Source organism: Macrobrachium rosenbergii, chromosome 56 (assembly GCF_040412425.1).
Source record: "Macrobrachium rosenbergii isolate ZJJX-2024 chromosome 56, ASM4041242v1, whole genome shotgun sequence".
NCBI classification, from domain to species: Eukaryota; Metazoa; Arthropoda; class Malacostraca; order Decapoda; family Palaemonidae; genus Macrobrachium; species Macrobrachium rosenbergii.
The window spans coordinates 9,792,664-9,818,322 of NC_089796.1; the positions used below are offsets into that span (position 1 = coordinate 9,792,664).

General features: G+C 33.4%; 2 protein-coding genes across 5 annotated transcripts in view; one reads left to right on the top strand and one right to left on the bottom strand.

Annotated features, from left to right (window-relative positions):
- The window catches only part of Cont (Contactin), a 52,037-nt gene extending 29,358 nt beyond the window's left edge, over nucleotides 1–22,679 (top strand). Inside the window, 13 exon segments of the mRNA XM_067100561.1 lie at nucleotides 3,566–3,747; nucleotides 5,381–5,422; nucleotides 5,561–5,644; nucleotides 5,817–5,955; nucleotides 6,137–6,291; nucleotides 6,548–6,679; nucleotides 10,126–10,215; nucleotides 10,629–10,814; nucleotides 11,149–11,334; nucleotides 11,717–11,885; nucleotides 12,790–12,923; nucleotides 17,071–17,254; nucleotides 18,785–22,679. Of these exon segments, the coding sequence (XP_066956662.1) occupies nucleotides 3,566–3,747; nucleotides 5,381–5,422; nucleotides 5,561–5,644; nucleotides 5,817–5,955; nucleotides 6,137–6,291; nucleotides 6,548–6,679; nucleotides 10,126–10,215; nucleotides 10,629–10,814; nucleotides 11,149–11,334; nucleotides 11,717–11,885; nucleotides 12,790–12,923; nucleotides 17,071–17,254; nucleotides 18,785–18,912 (1,811 nt within the window). The 3' untranslated portion in view covers nucleotides 18,913–22,679.
- LOC136836367 (uncharacterized) overlaps nucleotides 21,999–25,659 on the bottom strand; it is a 42,403-nt gene continuing 38,742 nt past the window's right edge. For 2 of the 4 annotated variants that reach the window (XM_067100556.1, XM_067100559.1), the window contains exon 9: nucleotides 21,999–24,651. The gene's annotated coding sequence lies outside the window, so the exon portion shown is untranslated. Of the gene's footprint in view, nucleotides 25,342–25,659 lie in introns of all 4 variants that reach the window. The other 2 variants (XM_067100555.1, XM_067100558.1) reach the window with 1 other exon arrangement.

Here is a 25,659-nt window from a genome sequence, read left to right on the forward strand (position 1 = left end):
CAGTTCAATCAGTTCACCTCCTGTTTTGACCGAGTCCAGCACGTCTTTTTAGTGCTCTCACTTTTTTTGCTTTGTCGTCATTTATCTGCGTTTGTGAAGTACTTTCGCTTTTGTTATTGTTATAAAAGTGTTCAAGTGAATGTTGAGTATTTTGAATAATATTTCAAGTGTTTATTGATAAGATGAATAGTGAAGAACAATGGCCTAGGGTTTAAAATAGTGAAGAACAATGGCCTAGGGTTTACAAGTGCGTGAATAATTTTTTTACGCCTGTTTGTGCATCTGTAAATAATTTCTATGTGCATGTATTATATATTCGAACGGCCATTCTTTGTACTTTATCGGGCTGAATGGCAAAATGTAAAAATATCAACATTTACTCTATAAAAATCTTTAGCGAACAGTTGACTTTACATGAAGAAAATAAAACTTACATCTTTGAGCTTCAATTGCTCAATTATTTACTGGGAACACCTATTGATTTTAGGATATATATATATATATATACAGGTATTCCCCTACTTACGATGGGGTTAGGTTCCAAAAAACCCATCGTTTGTTGAAAAAATCGTAACTCGAATATGGCCTAGCCTACACTAGGGTAATCAGTACCATCTATACATATATGGTAGCCTAGCCTACACTACACAGTATACTTTATACATATATGGTATAGTAATTATTAGTGTCAGTTAATTCTGCAGGTTCAATGCAGACTGACATGATAAGCCAGTATTAAGAGAAATTGAATAACAAACATGGCCTGGCCTGCACTTTCGTATATCATATACGGTAGCCTAGCCTACATTATACTGTATTCTATTTTCACATAACACCGCCGTATTATACAAACATCAAAATAGCGAATGTGCATCTTTTCCATGGACCTTTTAAAATGTTATGCTTTACTACACTGTATCCAATCGTAAATATTTTTATATTACTTTTGCATTATAAATTCCGATCATAGCGATCAAATGTTTTGGTTTCGGAATCGATCACGCGGTCTTTATTTCGATGCATTTAACTCGGTTCAGAGGGCATTTCTTGCTTCTAGTTAGCGTAAATGAATCTCTAGATACTTTATTTATAAGGGACATATGTATTTTTCGTTATACGAAGTGTTTTTATGTTGAAATATAACTTAAATATGTCTCGTTGTGAAATTATTTTAGCCATTTTTTTCGTTAGTAGATGACGTTGGCGGCTGGCCCTTTGTTTTGTGTAAATAAAAAAAATAAAGATTCTGTTCGCTTTTTTCTCTTGATTTCATCATCATACCACGAGCTTTTCGTATGTATCTTTTATCGGCGTGAAAACAGCAGTAAGATGTGTTCTTTCATGTCCAGTAGTTTTGATTAAAATACTTTCCAATTTTATTTGCGGTCGAGTTTCATCCATGTTGCCAATGTACGATAATTTATAGTCATTAGCAGCTTGAACATTCTTTTCTCAGCGTCAGCTACAACTTGCAGCTTAATTTTACTGTAGCAGTATATTTCCTTGCCAATCTTTTCTCCAAAGCGGATAAGGGTAGTGTAAAAACATATCAGTACTTAACGTCATTTTTAATATAACTACGATAATTGTTTAACCGTACGATGGTTGAAATACAAGCAAAACAGTTGTTATCCGATTTGGTTATTAGCAAAACAAGTCTCGTTCGGTTGTTTATGGCTGTACGCATTTTCGCAAGAGTATAAGGTTACTAACAATGCTTTTATTATTCTCTTACTTTTTTAACTAGAAGATGGAATAAAGAGATGGAGAAAAAGAAGTTGGTCTATTGTAAGTTGGTCTTTCTTGCTGCCTGATTCTACGGCAATTGTAGTGTACGCTGTTGCTTGTGCCCGCTCGAAATTTAAAAATATTTTCTAAATATTGTTGTACCGGTATTAATTGCTAACTCCATCGTAAACTCGAATTATCGTAAGACGAATTATCGTCACTCGTGCACTACCTGTATTTACAAACGCACAAAAATTGCAAACGAACACTGACCTATTTTAACTTCTGACACAACGAGAGCAAGTGAGGTTAGCTCATTGAATTAATGTACCTATTCCAGCCAGCCTCTCGGGCCAACGTATCATACACCGTACGCTGCCTGGTTGTACGATGTTGCCTGCGCCAGTCACCCGCGAAATTTAAAATTACGTATTTTCAAAATATTGTCGTATCGATATTAATTGCTAACCCCATAAGTAAATTGTGAATTATAATAAGTCGAATCACATCATATTTCAAAGCACTACTGTATATATATATATATATATATATATATATATATATATATATATATACTTATATATATATATATATATAGAAAATTATTCAACTTACCATTGCAGTTCCACTTTTTCTAGCATTATTGTACAAGTATTTACGAAAAATGTCAGCATATATATACATGATTGAGCATGTAGTTCAACCAGTTGCTTTGTCGTAAGAATAATTTTTATGCTGTTTATCTTTGACTGTAACTAACTTCTAATGTTTATGTACTATATATCATTCAAACAACCATTCTTGCACCTTATCATGCTGAACAGTAAAATGTAAAAATATCAACATTTCCATATAATAATAGTTACTATTTTGTTGCCTGTGAAAAAAGATCAGTCATTAATCTAACATAACACTGAATTTTATTCTAACAATACATATATCTTTCTTTGTGTGTTTTATAGAGGAAATTTATTCAGCTTTCTAATGCCACCTATATTGTTTTTATCTTTATTCCTTACTTAGTTACGATCTAAACGTCAACATAAGTAGATTGAAAATCTGAAAATTGCATATAAAAAATTAGTATTTTTAATCGGTAATAACTAATTAGCAAACACATTTATAGCAAGTAATTTCTTCCATGTGGAAGTTCAAACATTTCCATAATTTATTTATAAAATAAACTCTATGAAAACCTAATTATTATATTTTTCATGCTTATTTAAAAAAATATCTCTGCATTTTACTTAAAAATTTCTACATTCATCACGCCTTATTATTATTTCTAAGCCTTGTAAAGATTTTCTGATTGCTTTAGGAAAAAAATTCAATCATTTTCTGACATCATAAAACAAACAGAGAAGAGTATATCAGTTATAGTTTGACGACGATTTTTACAAAGAAACTTTTCCACGCGAGCCCCACTTTTCCCTCCACAGCATAAGTCACGTACCGGGTAGCACTATACAGTAGGAACCCCCGTAAACGCGAGAGGGTTAATAATTTTAACGTCAGTATCTAAGAGGGATCCTGTATTTTAAGGGTCATTATTAGGATTAGAAAATTCCAGTAGTCTGGGTTATACTGAATTAACATCAAATATATCTCTGTTATTTATTGATGTCATATATGTAAGAGAACAGGACAATTAAATTTGTTATATACTGTACTGTATTGGAAGAACTGGTCAGACAATCTAGTTGATGAACTTTACTTAAGAAGTGTTGAGAGTCATTTGCAAAGTATGAATTTTTTGTTTTAAGTATAAATAGAACTGTTAGATCAATTGTAGTGTATCCTTGGAAGTATATTATTCTTATGTTCACCTTGGTTGTAGGGAAGCCTGAATTTTACCGAAGTCCACCCGAATTTATTACAAGCTCCATGGGCGATAACATCACTCTGGAATGCGAGGCATATACAGACAGCGTACTTGATACCTCTTATATTTGGCGTCATAATGGCTTGCGTATTGAAGTTGATGATACAGATTTCCTTCGTCATCTTGCTTACGAGCAGGTAAGAAATTACCTTTAATATTTATAGGTAATTCATATATGTAGAATATCAGTTCTGTGTTTTTAAGTTATACTAAATAGTAATTTCAGTAAAAATACTGGGCTGAAAACTTAAATTTTTCTATAGAACTAGTAAATAGAACAAGTAATTTTCTGTATGTATTCATTTAATTTATTATTTTGCATTCATAAGGTTTAAATTTATAATTTTGCCAAGTTTGCTGCATTTTTTCCTTTTTTTTTTTTGTGTTGATTCCAATTTTTTTTATTGATTGCAAATTGTTTGACAGAAGTTTCTATGGTAATGTTGGTAAATTTATCCAGTATAAAATGACTGCTGCTGCTTCACTTTCTACATTGCATTGCTAAATGGAGGAGGTATTATATTTTCTACAGTGTAACATTGTATTGCTAGGAGGAGGCCATATTAAAAGTTTTTATGCTGTACAGAATGCTGCAAACTTATCAGAAGTAATTTTTCCATTGTGACACCTTTTAGAAAAATAGAATATCAGAGCCTTGCCAAAAATGTAAAGTCTATGTTGGTTATTTCGTCCATATACAAGATATAATTACCTATGCTTTGGCAGTGTAATGTCTTCTAAGTTATGTAGTACATATGTAACTTTATCTTCCAAATCATTCTCAGGCATGTAGCTTCTAAGAGCTTTATGAAGCTTACAGTAGAATATCAATAGGTGTGAGTGAATTAGCAGGAAGGTTTAAAGGGATTTGCCTTAAGCTAAGCTACAAATTCTATTTTTAGTAAACCAAGAAATTCAATGTCTTAAGTTTATGTGATTTACATGAAAAAAAATTGGGTAGAAAGCTGGTAATACTGTACTTTTTCATATAAGAAATAGACCCTAACATGTATAATTCTCATTACTGTAAGTTACTTTATTTTCACTTCCACTCAAGGAAAACATTGGCATCTTGTTAGGGTGACACTGAGATAAATACCAATTTCCAACTGGAAAATTTGGAGCAGATGAAGTTTTGCAATTTTTGTCACTCAGTCAAAAATGGACTGTAAACATTTGAAACATTTTTTCAAGCAGTATTACTTTTGGATGTGTTGATTTGTTCAAAAATGTCAACACTATACCTAGTTTTTTAATAACTTCTTGAAATTTAGCCATTGAAGGACTTAAACCTGTTATATAACTTTGTTGAGATTTATTGAAAAGTGTTAAGATTTTGTGAGTGTATTTTCTTTGTAGAGTAAGTTTTTTTTATCGGCTGGCAGTTATGGAGATTAATTGGGTAGGAAATTACTGCTATCATCTTCCCATCCTTGTGCTCTTGAGTAAGAAAGTCATTTAACATATTGCAAGATTACATTTCTTTTTAGAGATTCTACGTAAGTTTTAAATTGACTACAGCTTGTTTTATTGCTTTATGTAAATTTTGGTTTGTATATTGTAGTTGCTATATTATTTTGTATATATAGATTATAGGAATATTTTTTAATGCTTATTTTTGCATACTTAAGATGAAAATTTTTTCTGCAAATAAGTATTTCATTTTATGTATTTTTATTTTTGTAATACTTAGCAGTAATTGTTGTTGGCTTCTTACGGTATTTTTTATGTTAATGTACAGTTGTTTTAGTTTTCGGTGACATTTTGCAGGGTTATGACTATGATTATCAGAGACGACGCAATGCATTATTTGTAAGTACATTATTGTGGCTTTTCTTCAACTTGAATTTTGGTTAAAAGTATTACTTTATTTTGTTTCTATACATGAAAATAATTCTTTTAGTATTTTAATTTACTTAGTTGTAATATTTTATGGTATTTCTTTTATAGGATAATCCTTTGGAGTCAACTCTTCTTGGTCAACAGAGACAGCCAGATTTTTATGTTTCAAAACGAGAACCTCCTTTCGAAAAGGTATGTAGTAGACTATTTACTTCATAGAATATAACAATTATATATTTATATTTTTATGAAGCTTAACGGAGTGTAACTTGATACTTGCAATTTAGTAGAATTTCACATTATGCTTGTATGCTTAATGATTTTTATCTAGATATCATACTAATATGAAATATTTGTTTTGCAGGGCTATCGTTTGGGGCATCTTCGTATCAAAAAGTTGACCTTGGCTGATGCTGGAGTGTACGAATGTGTTGCCATCACCCCAGTGGCTAAAATCAGCATTTCCACCACACTTATTGTTCACGGACCACCTGGTCCTCCTGGTATGGTTATTGATGTTAATCTCCTTGTATTATCTTTTTCCATACTAGTGTTTAATCTGGAAATCATATTTATTTTGTTTACTCCATATGCTGGCATACTTTATGAATACTGACCTTTATATAGGGTTTCTGTGTACAGTAGTGCCAATTTGAAGGACAATATATAAATCTTCTCTCTTAGGTGGTGTAACAGCAGTTGATCTCACCAGCACTTCAGCACGTATCCATTGGACCGATGGGGCTAGTAATGGAAAACCAATAGCAGTCTATAATATCCAGACTCGTACACAGTGGACCAGGGCCTGGATGACTGTTGCTGAAAATATAACAGCCAAGGTAATTAATATGTTTTGAGAAATTAAATTTTTCATAATTGAGTGTATGATAGACATGTCAAGAGGAAAGTTCTCATTAACTAATGTTTTGCTGTAGTAAGATTGTGGAATAAAGTTTAAAATCTTGTTTATAATAACTTTGAATATATAATCGTACAAATTTTATGTCTTAGAATATTTAGCTCTTGGACTATATTACCAGCTTAGAAAACAAAATACTGTGGAATTTATAACAATATTACTTCATCTCGTCTCAGCTAATTGATGCTACAAATGGAAGAAGAGAATATCAGTTAGGTGATGTGCTATCTCCATGGTCCTCACATGAGTTCAGAATTCAGGGCATCAATGATTTAGGCTTGGGCCAGTTTTCAACCAGTTCACCTCAGGTAAAGTGTTTATTGGCTGTGAATTTTTTTTTCAGTAGCTGACATTGTTAATTATCACATTTTATTTTTTGTCAGATGTGTTAGTATTTTTTCAGTGTTGTTAGTGAGAGGTGCAATCTATGGTTAATGTTGAGTATCCGTCAGTATTTTTAAAAGTGTATATTGTCCAGATTTACCTCAGAGTAAGCCCTCATGTTTTGGTGTTCTTAATAATGTGAAACCTTCACAGCTACTACTTTTTTTTCAGTAAATTGTGAACAGTAAAAGTTATCAGAGCACTTTTGAAATTTATTCCATGTATTATATGTGTGAAGTAAATATTATACAAGTATTATGATAAACTGGATGTTGCCTCAGTAGGTATTTAAGGAAAAGAAGTTGTTGTTGGTAAAATAATCAAATATAATATGGTGGTAGAGCTGATCACAGTTAGTGGCATTGGAACTGATCAAAGTCTGTAGCAACTAGTTTATACGTACTCTTTAACATTGCTTGCGGCCTCTACACATGATTATAGAAGAATGAATTGAAAATACAGATGCAGGCAGTCCCCGGTTATTGGGATTGGGGTTCCATTCCAACGGTGTAACAATAAGCGAAAATAGCCAGTGACCGAAAGTTGGTGATTTTTGGCACTTATCGGCACCGATAACTGCAGATCACCGCCTCTGTTAGGTATGTATCGACACCGATAAGCGAAAATCGAAATCGCCAATATTTGTCGCTAGACAAGCCCTGTAAATCTGGATCGCCAGTAACCGGGGACTGCCTGTACGGGTTTACATGCTGAAATTTATGGCTTTACACACTTGTCTCATTGTGTTTCTCAAATTATGATTGGTCAGTCCAGTCCTTTACTGGACTGTTGCTTGAAAATATATGGAGCATCTTGAGCTCCTGCTGGCTTGTATAGGATGCTTTGAAATGGGCAGTTAAGTGGGGAATCTTGGCATGGCCAGCTGTTCTTATCTACTGCCCATCTTGGTTGGTTGGGAGATGCCTGGTGTTGACGGTGCATTTTTGACAAGGGAGGGTGAAGATTCCACCTCTTTTTTGGGTTTATATTTCTTTATGTACAGTATTCAAAGGTGTGGAGTCGTCATTTACTGGGGTAGAGAACAAGATTACTATGGTCTCTAATAGGGATTGGTGTCAGGCCCTTGTCACAGGATCATTAATTATCATAAATTGCACCCTCCTGTTATTTCCACTGTCTGACCTCTTAAATTCAGCACTCCATGATCCAGCAACTCCCATGATCTGGGACTTTGAATCAGCCACCATTAGTTCTTCAGCAACTATGAGGGCGGCACTACACATCGTTTCAGTTTTTGGATACTTTCGGATTTCAGAACTGAAGCTTGCTCCATAAATACACAAACAGAATTTATTTCCAGAGAAAACATTCTTTGAAACTCAAAAATATACAGCATACAAAAGAACTGTGGTATGTATACAGTATTTACTTGTGTATAATCTGATCTCATGTATCATGCGATCATTAAACTTTCGTCTAAAAGCTTGATTTCATATACATCTTGTATAGTGCAAGATGTGTTTTCAGTAGAGACACTAGGCTAGTCTTTCTGTGCCTGTCTCAGTTTCATTAGCTACCACTGATAATGCATATTATATATGAGTTAGCTTTTAACTAATAAATAGGCCCAGAAGCAAAAGTTCATTAGGTTAAATGTGAATCTTCATACATTAAATCAGGCTTACCAGCCTTGTGACTTGTCTAAGAATTCATTACTCCTCCTTATAATTAACAACCACTTACTACTGCATGCAAAAGACATGCATAAACAACAGCAAGCAGTGACATAAACAATCAAATCGAGAACAGCCGTTTCGCAATGTCAGTTACCATAACTAACACATTTATTAAGAGTTGCTTTACAGTTGTCGACTTACTAAAAAATTTTTAATTTTCAATGGTGACTTGTGTAAATGAAAATAACATAAATCTTTATTCTTCCTTTATGCATAAATTATGATACGATAATAATGTGACAATAATGCATGAAGTAAATTAATTGCATACCATACATAAAACTAGTTTTATTAAAATTATCATTATTCTTAATACAACTCTGTTATATTTGACTTTTGCAAATGGATATCTCTCGGTGTATCAGTCTAACCAGGGCCAATAGTTTACACACACACACATATGTGTGTAGGTTTGAAAAATGAAAGCACCAGATTTTTAGCTTTTTGTTGAAAATGAAAACCAGAAAAGTTTGAAGTGCCTGGAAACATTAAAAGGTGCCAACAGATCAGAATTTGACAGTGCACTTATAAAGTTGTTTAAGCTCCAACGTAGCGAAGGTGTAAGCCATTTTTGGGGAGACACTTATGGAGCAGGCCAGAATTTTCGTAAGGAACTAAGCCTAAGGAATTACATGATTATTCGTAAGCTTTGTTGTACTCTTGATAACACAGCAATATATATGTGGAAGGAGCTGGCAAGACTGCCTGCAAAGGGGGTTTTTCAGGTGTGATTTCTGTCATCTGGGATTTTCTGTGGTCCTGCAGTGGCCTGGTCTCAAGGGTTGGACTGTATCATTGTTGTAACAGAGATGCATAAGGGGTTGAGGATCTTGGAGAAGATTTTTTCTACTTCAGTGCCCCTTTTGTTCCAAAATGATAACCTTACAAATATTCGAAATTTAGTAAACAAAAATAGATGAAATCTTACTAAGTATTAATGATGAGCTCATAAATCTTAAGCTAGAATAAGAAAATAAATATGAAAAGGATCAAGCGGTAAATGATGCTGAAAATGAAGAACTGAAGGTGACTCCTTACTGTGAAACAGGCAAGTAAGAAACTGCATTAAATAATGACAAATTACTGATAATTACCACTGAAGGAATTTACTGTCTTCTGTCACAAAGAAAAGCCCAAATTGGAAAGTTGAACAGGCAGTTGCCAGAAAGGAAAAGAATAATAGAAATTACCTATAGAGGCTAAAGAAAACTGTATTCGCAATTACACTCAAAGGCATGTGATACCTTCAGCACAGAAAGCTAATAATCCTCGTAACAAAAAAATTTTTTCGAAAGCTGCATTTTATTTTTTACTTATACTATATATGCTAAAATCACATATAGTAAAGTATTTCAAGAGTCACCGTTATTTACAGATTCATTTTCCAGTTTATTTCAGATCATATGAGCATAGCAATATGTATCTTGAATGATAAACATTCACAGAGCTGTAATAAATGTAAAACTAGCCAGATCTTTATGGAATTTAGAAGTAGCACACATAAGTGGTACATTCTGATTAGATGGCACAATTTCCATATTAGGTACCTATCTAACTCACTTTATGTATGAATTCCCCAAGGCAGTCTTGGAATTGGAAATTATCTTCACTTTGTCAAGTTAAAAAGTAGAATGGCTCTATTAATATTAATGATTTACATTTCAATTCCTCAGGCCAATACTAAAGAGGACCGGCCCTTCACTTACCCAGAAAATCTAGGTGGAGGAGGTGGAAAAACTGGTGACCTGACAATTACATGGGCAGTAAGTTTTCTTTATTTTTTTTTTATCATATTTTTACCTGTAGTGAGGTGACTTCTTATAATGTGCCTTAAGCAGCCCACTGCAGACAGCACTGAGAATTATCTTCATGTAATCCTAGCTGCATTACTTGCTTCTTTATGCTTTTCCATTCTTTGTGGTCTCTTCTCACTTAGCTGTCTAACAATTAATGTTTACTTTATTTCATTTTGGATTTAATTAAAGAACTAATCCTTCAGAAGACCCCATTGAGACTAATAGGGTGACTCACTAGTCTTGTTAAACTATTTGTTTCAATTTTTTTTTAGTTTCTTAGTAGTATATATACAGTATTGCATACGTATTAGATATTCTTGTTTTGCATTGTAGTGCCATGACTTAGCAATATTACTTTTAATATTGGTTATCATTTTCAGCCATTACCCAATGAGAAGCAAAATGCTCCTGGGGTGTACTACAAGCTGTTCTGGAGAAGAAGTGTGTTAGAACCAGAAACAGAATTTCAGAAAATTATCTTGAAAGACCGAGGCAACATTGGGATGTATGTGGTAGATGTAGACCCTGTCAAATATTTCTATACTCAGTATGAAGTCAAAATTCAGGTAATAATTTTGGTTCTCTGTAATATTGATTTAGCAGTTGTTGATTGAAGAATGTTGTATGTTAGAGGTTTTCCCATCATATGTGTTGATCTTTTATTACACGATGAAGAGAATGAGAAATATTACTTAAGAATCTGTACTGACTTTGTTAAATCAAATTTAAATTTATCATTTAAAAGACAGCACCCGCAGGTTAGGGGTATTGACTCAGTGGTGTGGTGTAACTACAAAATAATGACCGTAATGATATATGTAGTTTGTGTTTTGATGTTTTCATTTAGAGAATAGTGGACATAAGAAAATTTTATCAAAAGATATGACATGGGTTTTTCAGGCTTGGAACAGCCAAGGGCCTGGACCAATAAGTGAACCAGTTGAGATCTTTACTGCTGAAGATATGCCACAGGTTCAGCCCACGGAAGTATCAGCCTTTGCTCATAATGCCACCTCACTTAATGTCACCTGGCAGCCTATTAATCCCACTAGAGAAAATATTAGAGGAAGGCTTATTGGATATCGGGTTTGTATCCAGCTTTATGGTGCTGTTAAGATGAATTTGAAATATGATTTCTTATTAATCCTTAGAGTAGATTATGCTAGAAGTGGAAAGACCATTTTTTCTAACTAAATTTTGTTGCATGCTGTTGTATACTTTGAATAGTCAAAAGGTTTTGATGAATTTGGAATCCTTGAAGGACTAGTGTAAGAATATATAATGTACGGCAGTGTTCATGTAAAGTAAGTGGTAAATGTACCACATTACATTAATTCCAAATAGAGGTCATCAAATAATTGAACAGTTCTGGTTTTTATCACCTGAAATTGCAATGTTCTGTCTCTGTATCTTGTACTTTACTTTAAAGTTGATTTGGTTGATAACTTATATTACGATACTTTTTCAGATTAAGTATTGGAGACGAAAAGATAATGAAACAGATCACATCATCAAGCTTCAGATTGGTACAGAACCTCATGGGCTTATTGTTGGTTTGGTTCCAAATACATTTTACTGGGTACGAGTCATGGCTTACAATCGAGCAGGTTCAGGACCAGAAAGTGAAAGATTTCTTGGTAAGAAGGGTTTATGTTTGCAATTAAAATCATACTCACTGAATCTTAAGGATGTATTGCTGGATGTTTTAAAAGTTGTGGGCTGTAAAGGTTCATCTTTGCCAGAATATTGTAAATTTTTCCTTATTTAACTGTTGTGTGTATGGGTCCTCTTTGTTCTTCAGTTGTAAACAGTATTGAGTTGTTTTTCTAATCATTAAAGGGAAGTTGGCAGGAAAGTATTTTCTACATAACTTCCCACCCAATCTTAAGTCCAGGTTCACTTTTTATTTATTTATTTGATTTTTTTTTTTTTTATTATATTTGCCCTTAAATGTTGTTATCCTTTTGCATGTATTTTTTTCCTTGTTATAGAGTTTTTTTTAACTTTTTTGCCCTTTAGTTGATAATTTTATCAATTCCCATTCATTTTATTGCTCTGATATGTAATGTATAAATTGGGAATTTCATGATTGTTTTTACTCTAGATATTTTTATCCATTTCTGTACTTCTTATTGTTTTCATACATTGTCATTTATGAGGAAGAATAGTAAATGATGAAGAAGGAAAAGATGAAAGGGAATACTAATGTAGATATTAAAACATTAAGGATTTTAGAGAATGCACAGAAAAGAGGGATAAGTGCACAACGAATAAGATGTAGAAAAGGAAGAAAGTATGAAGCAATAGATAACAAAACCAAAGCAGCATATAATATGAGAAAATACAATCCCACTTATACAAGGCAAAAAGTCGTGAAACAACAAGAAAGTTAGCAACCAGAGTTTAAAACATTTTTAAGGCACTTTGTATTGCTCATTTTATTGAATAATTGAAAGGCATGAATTGAATATAGCTCCAATAGGAGTAATACTTTTTCATTTTATGAGTAGCTTCAACAACAAAAATTCCTTTTTCCTAAAGAGCGAACTTGGCGAGATAATCCACGTATGCCTCCCAACGCTGTCAAAGTTTATGCCATTGATCCCAGTACAATTCGTGTTACCTGGAGAGGTGTCACTCCTGGACCTATGGAGGAGCCTCTTATTGGCTATAAGGTATGTTATTATTATTATAATTGTGTAGTTCAACCAGACCATTAAGTTGTATTCAAACTGCTGTGTATAAATTTGGGAGATATCTATTCTTTTGATCTTGAGGTGTTGAATATTTTGAATGCTTTTTTAACTGAAAAGAACTGAAACATCTGTATGACTGTATTTTGTACTTAAGTATTTTAGCTAACCAGCTTAGAGAGAAATTAGCTTATGAGGATATGCTCATCCTAAAGTGCTCTCAGATCATACCTTCAAAAAGTGTCATGTGACAGATAACACTTTTTCAACCCCTCTTCTATACTATGGGATTGTACTAGAGCACATAACAACACTGGAAAAATTATTAAAAGTTAAACGAAAAAGAGCACTATTTTGATCCTTGCATCTGCTACCTCCACCAGTCAAGGTAGCAGTGTGTTGAAGGAAGTGGTAGCAGCCAGTGAAAATGGAGTGCAGGAGCAAGACAATCTGATTGGCTGGGCTGCTGAAGAGTAGGTTGTGGAGTATCATAAAGAGCCCTCCTCAGTGCATACTGTTTTGTTTTGGCTATTACCAGTTCGTAAGGATTAGTAAAATTTTACAGAAGTTTCCTGGTGATATTATGGTGCATGCTGTTATGATGTTATTACAGCAGTCTCATGTTGCAGAAACAAACTACTGCCAGGAAACAGTTGATAAGTTAAATAAAAAAATGTCTAATAGCCATAGATATTAGAATTATTGTTGTTGATATTATTAGAATTATTGTTATTGATAATATTAGTTAATTAACCCTTTAACGCCGAAGCCCTATTTACAAAAACGTCTCCCGTATGCCGGCGGCGTTCGGTGAGTTAGCGCCGAAGCGGAAAAAATTTTTTTTTCAAAAAATCACAGCACGCTTAGTTTTTAAGATTAAGAGTTCATTTTTGGCTCATTTTTTTGTCATTGCCTGAAGTTTAGTATGCAGCCATCAGAAATGAAAAAAAATATCATTATCATATATAAATATTGGAATATATGACAGCAAAAAAAAAAAACTCGTATATAATTGTATACAAATCGCGCTGTAAGCAAAACAGTTGAAGCTAATGAGTATTTTTTTTAGGTTGTATTGTACACTAAATTGCAATGATTTTGGTATATAACAAATTTTAAAACGATCAAAGCAACACAGAAAAAATATTATCACAAAATGATGCATGAATTCGTAACGCAAGGACGTAAAAAAATGTTTTTTTCAAAAATTCACCATAAATCGAAATATTGTGCTAGAGACTTCCCGTTTGTTGAAAAATGAAGCTAATTGATTGAATATTACTAGACTGTAAGTGTTTTAGCTTACAATTGCAGTTTTCGACCATTTCGGTCGAGTTAAAGTTGACCGAAAGTCGAATTTTTTCTATTTATCGTGATTTATATGGAAATATTTCAAAACTGATAAAAGCTACAACCATGAGTTATTTTCTGTTGTATTCTACATGAAATTGCGCACATTTTCATATATAAAACTTTATGTAACGACTAATATAAAGCGGTGCAAATATTACGACAACGAGACGAAAGAATTTCTGAGATGTTTGGCCGAGTTACCACACAGACATAAGGAAAATGTTTTTTTAAAAAATTCACCATAAATCGAAATATTGTGCTAGAGACTTCCAATTTATTGCAAAATGAAGTTAAACGATTGAATATTACTAGAATGTAAGAGTTTTAGCTTACAATTGCGTTTTTTTTACCATTTCGGTCGAGTTAAAGTTGACCGAAGGTTGAAATTTTGGCAGTTATCGTGATTTATGTGAAAATATTTCAAAACTGATAAAAGCTACAACCATGATTTATTTTCTGTTGTATTCTACATGAAATTGCGCACATTTTCATATATAAAAGTTTATGTAACGACTAATGTAAAACGATGCAAACATTACGACAACATGACGAAAGAATTTCTGAGATGTTCGGCCGAGTTACCGCGCGCAGACGTAAGGATTTTTTTTTTTTTTTTTTTTTTTTTTTTTTTTTTTTTTTCACCATATAAATCGAAATATTGTGCTAGAGACTTCCAGTTTGCTGCAAAATGAAGGTACATGATTGAATATTACTAGAATGTAAGAGTTTTAGCTTATAATTGCGTTTTTGTACCATTTCGGTCGAGTTAAAGTTGACCGAAGCTTGAAATTTTGGCAGTTATCGTGATTTATATGAAAATATTTCAAAACTGATAAAAGCTACAACCATGAGTTATTTTCTGTTGTATTCTACATGAAATTGCGCACATTTCCATATATAAAACTTTATGTAACGACAAATATAAAACAGTGCAAACATTACGACAACGTGATTTAAAGAATTTCTGGCGCGGACGTAAGGAAAAAGTTTTTTTCAAAAATTCACCATAAATCGAAATATTGTGCTAGAGACTTCCAATTGGTTGCAAAATGAAGGTAAATGATTGAATATTACTAGATCGTAAGAGTTTTAGCTTAAAATTGCGATTTTTACCATTTCGGTCGAGTCAAAGTTGACCGAAGGTTGAAATGTTGGCAGTTATCGTGGTTTATATGAAAATATTTCCAAACTGATAAAACCTACAACCATGGGTTGTATTTTGCTGTATTGTACATGAAATTGCACACATTTTCATATATAAAACTTTATGTAACAGCTAATATAGAACAGTGCAAAAATTACTACAAAATGACGAAAGAATTTATGAAATTTTCGGCTGAGTTACCGCCCGTGTGTGAGAAAAAAGTTTTTTCAAAAACTCACCATAAATCGAAATATTGTACTAGAGACTTCCAATTTGTTGCAAAATGAAGGTACATGATTGAATATTACTAGAATGCAAGAGTTTTAGCTTACAATTGCGTTTTTTTACCATTTCGGTCGAGTTAAAGTTGACCGAAGGTTGAAATTTTGGCAGTTATCGTGATTTATGTGAAAATATTTCAAAACTGATAAAAGCTACAACCATGATTTATTTTCAGTTGTATTCTACATGAAATTACGCACATTTTCATATATAAAAGTTTATGTAACAACTAATGTAAAACGATGCAAACATTACGACAACATAACGAAAGAATTTCTGAGATGTTCGGCCGAGTTACCGCGTGCAGACGTAAGGAAATTTTTTTTTTTTTTTTTTTTTTTTTTTTTTTTCTTCACCATATAAATCGAAATATTGTGCTAGAGACTTCCAGTTTGTTGCAAAATGAAGGTACATGATTGAATATTACTAGAATGTAAGAGTTTTAGCTTATAATTGCGTTTTTGACCATTTCGGTCGAGTTAAAGTTGACCAAGCTTGAAATTTTGGCAGTTATCGTGATTTATATGAAAATATTTCAAAACTGATAAAAGCTACAACCATGAGTTATTTTCTGTTGTATTCTACATGAAATTGCACACATTTCCATATATAAAACTTTATGTAACGACTAATATAAAACAGTGCAAACATTACGACAACGTGATTTAAAGAATTTCTGGCGCAGACGTAAGGAAAAAGTTTTTTTCAAAAATTCACCATAAATCGAAATATTGTGCTAGAGACTTCCAATTTGTTGCAAAATGAAGGTACATGATTGAATATTACTAGAATGTAAGAGTTTTAGCTTACAATTGCGTTTTTCGACCATTTCGGTCGAGTCAAAGTTGACCGAAGGTTGAAATTTTTTGTAGTCGACGTACGGTACGTCCACTCGGCACCCAACAGACAATTTTAGTCGACGTATGATACGTCCAATAGGCGTTTAAGGGTTAATAAGGCAAAATAATTCAAGAACAAAATTCTACAAGCAAATATTCTCCGTTGAAAGAATATGGCTGAACTTTGACTCTTGGAATTGGCACAAGAACACTTCAGGTTGTAGATACCCTCAAATATTATATAGTTAATTATATTTTTGTAAAATATAGTAATATTTGATTAAATCCAGGATTTTGTCAGTTATGCACCTTTCTATTTGTTTTTGTATTGTCATGTAAAATTTGTAAATTATAAATTTAAATCATATATGTTAATTTGGTCTGCTCTTGCTTAGCTAGATTTCTCCTATCCATATCTTTTAGTTTTGCTTAGCTTTCTTAACAATATCTTTAATTATTGAAGTAATTAACTTGATCAAGCTATTTTTTGCACCTGATTTTTTCTTTACAGATTAAAGTATGGGAAGCTGATCAAGATTTTACAAAAGCCAATGACACTTATGTCTACATTGGTTCTCCCTTGGAAGCATACATCTACGACTTGATACCTGGCAAGACTTACAAACTTCGAGTGCTTGCTTACTCTAGAGGTGGGGATGGCAAAATGTCATCACCACCTTGGGAATTCCAGCTAGGTAAGACAGCACAGCCTTAATTAATTTTTGTTCCTTCCAAAATACAAACCACGCCTTTTGTATGGAGTCTTCAGCACGCAGTTGGAAAGAACATCTCCTGTATCAAATAAATTTCTCAATAATCAAAATACAAATAATAACCCAAATCAAAACTCATTTACTAAAAAACTAATCATCTATTGAATTTACATAACATGATACCCATATTTACCCAAGAAATAAATCAGATCACACCATGGACACTAAAAAGGGCAAAAATAGGCACATATCTATCGTATCTTTCAAAAAAATATATGTCCAACACAGAAATGTACCATCGACATGCCATGGAACACATAAGACAGAAGGGTAACCCCTTCTTAATCTATACAGATGTTGGGCTCATCAGCCTATTCAAGTGATGAAACTATCCAAATGGGCCTTCCTCTAATATCATGAGTATTTACAGCTGAATTAACAGCCATACAATTGGCTCTCCACATTATGTAAAAAAAAAAGCTATTCCATCAGCACTCATTGAGCGACTCAAGAAGTGCAATTGAAGCAATAGGATCATTGAAATCAATCACCTTGTCAAAAATATCCAACGGGAAATTAATCAGTTAATTACAAACGGCCTTCAAGTTTATATTTGATGGATCCCAGCCCATGTAGGCATTGAGGGTAATGAGAAAGCAGAGAAAGCTGCTAAATTGGCATGTACAATCCCCCCAACTACTACGAAAGCTCCAATATCAGACTGGCTAGTATCATTAAACCTTTAATTTATAGGGATTGGCAAAACGATTGATCAAATACACCCCCTCAAAACAAACTAAGACAAATTAAGAGCGAAGTTAAAAAGTGGCATTCTTCTACCCAAAAACAAAGAAAGAAATGCTTATTTACAAAATAAATCAATAAAGGATATTCTAGTTGAAGGTAATAACTTTTCCATTAATAATATCATTCTCTTCTTAAACAAAATTAAATTAATAAATAAAATATAATTTTTTCTCCCCTTTTTTCCTCTTTCCCTCTCAGGTTTTTATTTTATTTTAATTTTTCTCCTTTTTTATTTTTATGTAATTACCTATTTAATTTTTTATGTATGCTTTCCTTTTTTTCTAGCCCGAGAACCCTAAAAGGGTTCAGAGGTCTTGTTAAACAAATAATTTATAACCAACTAACTGACCATCAAGTCTGGAGGACACATTATCCTCTGATGTCTATAAGACATACAGTATGGACACATTACCCTCTGCTGTCTATAAGACATACAGTATGGACATGTATATAGGTTTGTGTGGAAAAGCCTTTGTAACAAAACCTTTGTTTTGTCATGGCAAAAAAAAAAAAAAAAAAAAATTTTTCTCATATAAATTTAAATATATCTTGGTTTAGTTTTTTTAATATACTGTTAATATTCATGTAAAGGTATTCAGATGATTTTACAGTTCAGTGAATATGGTATGCATAACAAAGAAAAATTCCTCTTCATGCTCAATTTAGCATGTCATTTTGTTATGCAAGATTTTGTTATATTTATAGGTGATCCAGATATCCTGAGAGGTGAAGCTCCTTCTACATTCCATGTTTTGAACAGCAGTCTTTTGCTTACATTTTTGGTGGCCTTTTTTACTCCACTCGTACGCTCTCGCTACTTCACCACACACTGAGGAGAAATATGCTTGATGTATGATGGATTACTAAACTCCGCTCCAGAAACAATTCGTCCATATTTTTTAAGTCGTAATAGTATTCAGCAGGAGTGAAATATTTTCATGTACTGTATTAAGTTTATAACTTATAAAACAACTGGTTTTGTTTTGTCACCAATTTTAATTTTTAATGAGATTTGTTATTTAGTAAAACATTTTTATTTGGGGTACAAGGACTCCACATTCCAGAAAAGTTCAGTTCTTAAAGAGAAAATGGATTGTAATATTCTACAAATGTATAAAAATTTTATACTATGACAATTGTTTTAAGTTGGGCGTACAGGTATTTGTAAAGAAAAGTTCTAGGTTTTCTTCAAGTTCTCTAATACCTTAATGGTTCCACAAAGCATAACAGTGTGGCAAACATACTACTGTATTTACAAGGATTCCCTGTTACCATAAGTTGATTAATGTTTGAAATTCAAATAGAAGATCGATAGAATGTTTATTATATTACAGTATTTATGTAAATTACATAATTTAATTCATATGCCAAATGAAATGGAAAGTATTTCATAAAAAACAGCTGTGCAAAAAAGTATTTGATGTGAGCACTAAATTGTCTACCAGGTTTTTATTACAAATTTAATTTTCAGACTTATATACAGAACATTGCATGATTTATGAAATATAGGTATAAAGAAAAAGTATTCATTGCCCATTTGACAGTCACTGATTTTCTTTAGTGAACATAATGTATTACTTGGCAAGCAGTTTTTAAATTAGGTTTAGATTTATTAGTTTTTTAGTAGGATGGAGTGTCAGTTTATTTTTCAGTAGTATTTCTGTACATTTTGTAATTATGGACAGCTGTTTGCAGTGTTATTTTTCAGTCTTCTTATAGTATAATAGACAGTCTTTTTTAATTGATACACAAATTTTGGAAACCATAACAGAGTAACAGAACAATTAGTGAGATTAAATTTCTGAAGCTTACAGGCATGTGCTGTGTACCATGTGCACTATCTCCTAACACTGGAAACAGCAAAAATATGAAACACAGCTAGCTTTGTAAATATCAGATAATTGTATAGAATGACCTTTGCTTTGTCATTTTGATGGTAAGAGACCTCATTATTTATAAGTCTAAATATGTTTCTCATATTTTTCATTGAAATTTGGAAAAATTACTATTCAGTTGATCCCTTGTATTGAACATTTTATCTTTTATAGAAGTAAAGAAACTGTGCCAAATGCATTAAGAATGATTTTGTGCATAATGTGAACAATTTAAACAAACATTTGGTTCACAGTGGTTTGTAAGATGGCTCTAAAATTGCATCACGTATAATTGTGTGTGCTGTGATGGTACAGATTGCAAAAATTGTCAAAGTTTAGTACAAAGGTTTGGTGGTATAACATCAGTGATATATTGCAATTATTCAAGTATTTGAAGCATACAGTGATCATTTTACTGCAAATAATTACTTATGTGATTTAGCAGTATTGTAGGAGAGAGTTATGATTCCTAGTTGAAAAGTTTTTAAAATTTGTGTAATGCTATAAGTTGTTATGAATTTGGAAGCTAAAGATAGTGTACTTGAAGGATTGAGAGATATTTTTTATCTTTATTAACTTTAAATAGTAATCCATGTTGTGCATTGTATAGCCATGTAAGAATGAACTACTCATCCTTTCTCCACTAATGTAAAAGTAGAGCTGCATGTCAAGTAGCATCTCCCTTTGTAGTACTGTGATCCCTGAAGTTCTTAAAGAAAAGGAAAATAATGGCCATGATGTCAGTTATTGAAATAAGAATGGTAGAGTGAAGGAAACCAATTGCTTTTAGGATGCCTTATATTGAAGTACAATTATTCAAAGTTGATATTCGTAAGATGCTTGTTAACAGGAAGTAATGATACAATGTTTGTGAATCTCCAGTTTTTAGGTATATTCTGAAGCAACCTACCCTAAAGTTTAAATGGATTTCTTAAACATAAGTTTAGCTGATGAAATTTTAATTTCGCCACTTAGCAGATATGTATAAGCTTTAGTCCTGTATTGGAGCAGCTTAATCATTACCTCAGATTACATACATTCCATTCAATAGAACATTCAGAGCTTTCTATTGTAGTTTTAAGCAGTAAAAGTACAAGTTGTCTTTTGACTACTAGTTGTATTCTAATCTTAAATTTCAATTTGAATCTCTGTGTCTTTGTATGACCTTTGATGTTGTGATTTGAGCTGGAGACATTTCAAATGATAAATTTGATGGGTATTATGTCCAAAATTCAAGTACCGTTTGCAGGTGTTGTAGTCTGGTAAATTATTTTTGGCAGATTTGTTAAACTATTTAAATCTGCATGCATAGTACAGGAGCATGTTTGTGGAAGTTTTCCAGTTTGTATAAATTTCCATATTTTAAGTTGGGTAACTCCAGAACATGAAAATTCTTGAAGTTGCTTATGGTCTTACAATTATAGTTAAACAAGGTTTTTTGGGAAACCAGTATTATTGTGCTTGTCGTACTTGTTTACAGATAAAATTCTCGTGCATATGTTTCTCAGTATCTGCATTGGTTTTTATTTAACTTGTATAAGTAGCTTGGATTTTTGTCTTTAGATATTGTAACATCTGAAGAAAATTTAACATTAGCTACCCATCTCTAGGGGAGATGTGTATTGTATAAAATTGTTGTTGTGCCTTCCTTTCGTGGAAGATCATTTTCAATAATGTTGATATTTGTGCAGATTATATTTTCTGATGATGGCATTTACAATGCAGGCATCCTCTTTATGTGCTTAAGGTAATATTTAGAACACATAAGAAACATGTAATAGAAGGTGAAAGGTATAAATATAATGAACATTTTTTTTATTTGCCATGTACTTTGTGGTAATGATGCACTTTACATTTGTTTGTTATAAGTTAATGTAAGTCACAAAGTATATTACATTATATGACTCTATTGTGATAAGGAAATAAGTTATATTTCCAGTTTCAGTACTTTTGTTTGTGAGAAGTTTCCGTCCACTTTTATTGTTAATTTTATTTCCTTTAGTAGAGTAAGTTTAAGAGCTTGCAAGGGTAAGTGAAAATGGCAGTTAAAAATTGCCGCTTTATTCAGTTTTATTTAAAAGAAGGTAAAGTTATTTTTAAATTCCTGAAGATTAGAATTTACATACATATATATTTGCCCTTCAGTTACAATAAGATCTCAGATTAATTTGATTTTAACCTGTGGAATGCACAATTACAAAAATATTTTTCTCATAGCATAATGTATTGAAAGTACTATCCTCCATAATAAATTATGGTTTCTAAGGAATAAGCTTAATAAATCTAATATTTTACTTTTACAGAAATATTAGTTTTTCTCAAAGCATATTGTATTAAAAGTACTATTGTCCAGGGTAATTTATGGTTTGTGGAATAAACATAATATTGTTTCTTAGAAAACAGTAGAATATTAGATTTATTAAGTAACTATTATTCCATCGTAAAAAAACGAACTTGTGCAGATGTTTCATAGTCAGGACAGTCTTAGCTGTTGCTCACAACCCACAGGTTAACATATATGTTCATCTTAGCATTACTTGGACCACATGGACCACATTACCATCAAACATTTTTATAAGTATGTCACACAAGTTTTGACATTTTCTTTTGTAAACTCATGATAGTATTGAACATATCAGTATTGCATGAAAGTGTAAATGTACTTGTACACTGTCAGAATTCACACTTTTTTATAGAAGTCCATTTTAAAAAATTTATTGTTCTAATATTTATTTTTATTCCTTCCTCATTCTCTGACATATAACGTCACTGTATTGAAATAGTTCTTTGACAATTTAAATATATATATATATATTCCTACAGAAAAACAGTTGCCTTTTATGTACAAGTACTATATTTGTCATGGAAGCTATGAAAATGACTTGAAGCTTGGTACCACAGTGGTTAATTGGAGGCAGGTATTTGTGGAACTCCCATCCACTTACTGTAAGACCCCACTTTTTCTTCAGTCATAGCCAAGTTAAGATGTGTTGCTACACTTGTGACACCATCAAGTTGAAATTTTATCTTTTTTTATTGGGTATAGTTTTGTGTTTTTTTGTTCGACAGGAATTTATTCAAGAGAGTGGTTACGTTTACCAGTTTTGCAGTGTTGGGTCCCTTGGTGTGAGTGTGCTTCATATTGAGAGGTTTGGCAACTGCAGAGGATGGCCAAGAGATATTTGCTTGTTTCTTTGAAGAGGACTACTCTGCCTTCAATTCCACCAGATATTTTTGGCTTCTTCCTCTCAGACCACCCACTCTCTACCTTGTTTGTTCTCCTCCATCTTGCATTCTCCAACAGTGCAGACCCAGTTGTTAAAAGTGAGCTCTCCCCAGTTGAGTCTGCAGTTGTGTGTTCATGGTTCACCACCACTCAGCCGTACTTCATCAGCGACTTCAATGGAGTAATAGCAGACATTTCCGTCCCTCCATATTACCAGCAACCCTTCTTTCGCTGCTGTTCCAACTAAGAAATATAATGCTATTGAGACTCCCGTAGCAGTCATCTTACCTGTGGAAACACCTCAGCAGTACAGTACTGAGTTTAGGTTGTTCTCATCGAACATCATCTTGATTATGTGTGCAGTGCAGATAGCTTCAGCATTCTTGAGATCATTTGATGGTCACTCCACAACAGTCACCCCCATAGGGGGTTAGTGCCATCAGTGCATCTCATCAGGTGCACTGTAAGCATTACTTAAGGTTCTTTGCAGCATGCCTTTGGTCCCTAGCTGCAACCCGATTTATTCCTTTTACTGTACCTCCTTTCATATTCTCTTTCTTCCAACTTACTTTCCAGCCTCTCATAACAATTTATTCATAGTGCAACTGCGAGATTTTCCTCCTGTTACACCTTTGAAACTTTTAGTCTCAATTTCTGTTTCAGTGCTGAATGGCCTCAGAGGTACCAGTGCTTGGCCTTTGGCCTAAACTCTATATTCCATTCCATTCCATTCCACAGCAGTCACAGAACTGCTGTGACATTCATCAACATGAACAAGGAGGACTGTCTCCCTTTCCAGACCCTCAGACTGCTTGGGGAAATGCTTTCCAACTGCCCCTGGGACAATCTTGTTAGCTTCACCTTTCTTCCTGTCAGATTGATTTACCAACTGACCAATCATGTGTTTCTCACTCCAGGTCTCATATAAATGGTATTCCCATCTGTTAGGCCCTCTGGCCACCCAGAGATTCCCTTTGGCCCACTCCTATCTGTTAGCCACATATTTTGAGGTACTGACGACTGACATAAATTATGCTCGACTGTTGTCATAGATTGGGAAATATACCAATTACACAAGACAAACCCTCTAATTTGAATATCTAAGAGACTGCAATGAGACAATTTCTTTTTTTATAATTTTATTACAAATGCTGCAGATTAATCCATACCTCATACTGTGCCCCACCCTGATATGGGAAGGGGTGAAGATCCTTTCCCCAAACCTGTCTGGAGACTGATCTGACACAAGGATCACTTGGACATACTACAAGAATGCTTGGCTTTCCCCTTCCTCCTTCATCAGAGTGAAGGATGATAGTCTCGAGGAAGAATGCCTAGTCACACTCCTTTTCCTTGCCTCATGTACACTTCCTATCTATTGACCAGGACTCGTAGAAGCAAGCACTAATGAAGTTGGCTCTCTAGAAGGAAGATCCATAGGCTGGACCTCTTCAAGTGAATATTCACACTCCCTGGAAATAGTAGCAGTTGCATGAGATGTGGACTCCATGGACATATTATCAACAACAGAACCACCACCACCACAGACCCTCTTCTAATAGTTTCATAGTGCAACCAAGTGTTTTTCTTTCTGTTACACCTTTAAAACCTCTTACTTTCAATTTCCCTTTAAGCGCTGAATGACCTCAAAGGTCCCAGCGCTTGGGCTGTGGCCTAAATTGTATGTTCTGTTTATCACCACCACATGATTATGGTGATGAGGCTTTCTTTTTCTTCCCTGCCAAATGTTGAAAGGGATGGGCTACCTAGAACATTTAATTGGGCCAAATTTTCTTAAGATACTTGTAGGATAACATAAGAATGGGACACAGCATCACTATTACAGTATCAGAGGGGGGGGGGGTGTTACTGTTGTGGGAGCATCAACCCAAGACAAATCTAAACCTCGAGGAGACACGGATAAGATTTCTTTGGTGGGGGAGAGCTAACTCTCAACGAAAGAGAAACAATCTTGGGAGGTGGTAAAGGGAGAAAAGAGGTGGAGGAAAGGTCCCAGCAGAATACAGCGTCACCGATGGAGTGAAACCACAATGACGACGGCAAGCACCTCTTGTCCTTCCTCCTTCCTATTGTTAAGTCTTTCTCACTGAGAAGCCTAATCCACACATTCCTCACATGGAGAAGGGCAGACACAGTTCTTTCTGCAGCAATGAGAACAAAATAGATGAGTCTACAGGTGTAAGACACAAAGCCCAAACTTGCATGTCAACGTTGCTCATTTCTTCTCATGAGAAAAACACAGCATCTGAGACAACAGAAAACAAAGTAATGTTAAACATCAGTACATTCCTTCAAGAGAAATAGAGCAGCAGCACGCACAATGGTTGAAGAAGTGGACAGGCATTTTTGAGCAGGATGTAGGGTTCCACCAACCCACTACTGTATATCACTATCCTTGTAACTACATTCATTCAGCTGTTCATCTCTTATGAGCAAAGATATTCACTTAAAAGATATGG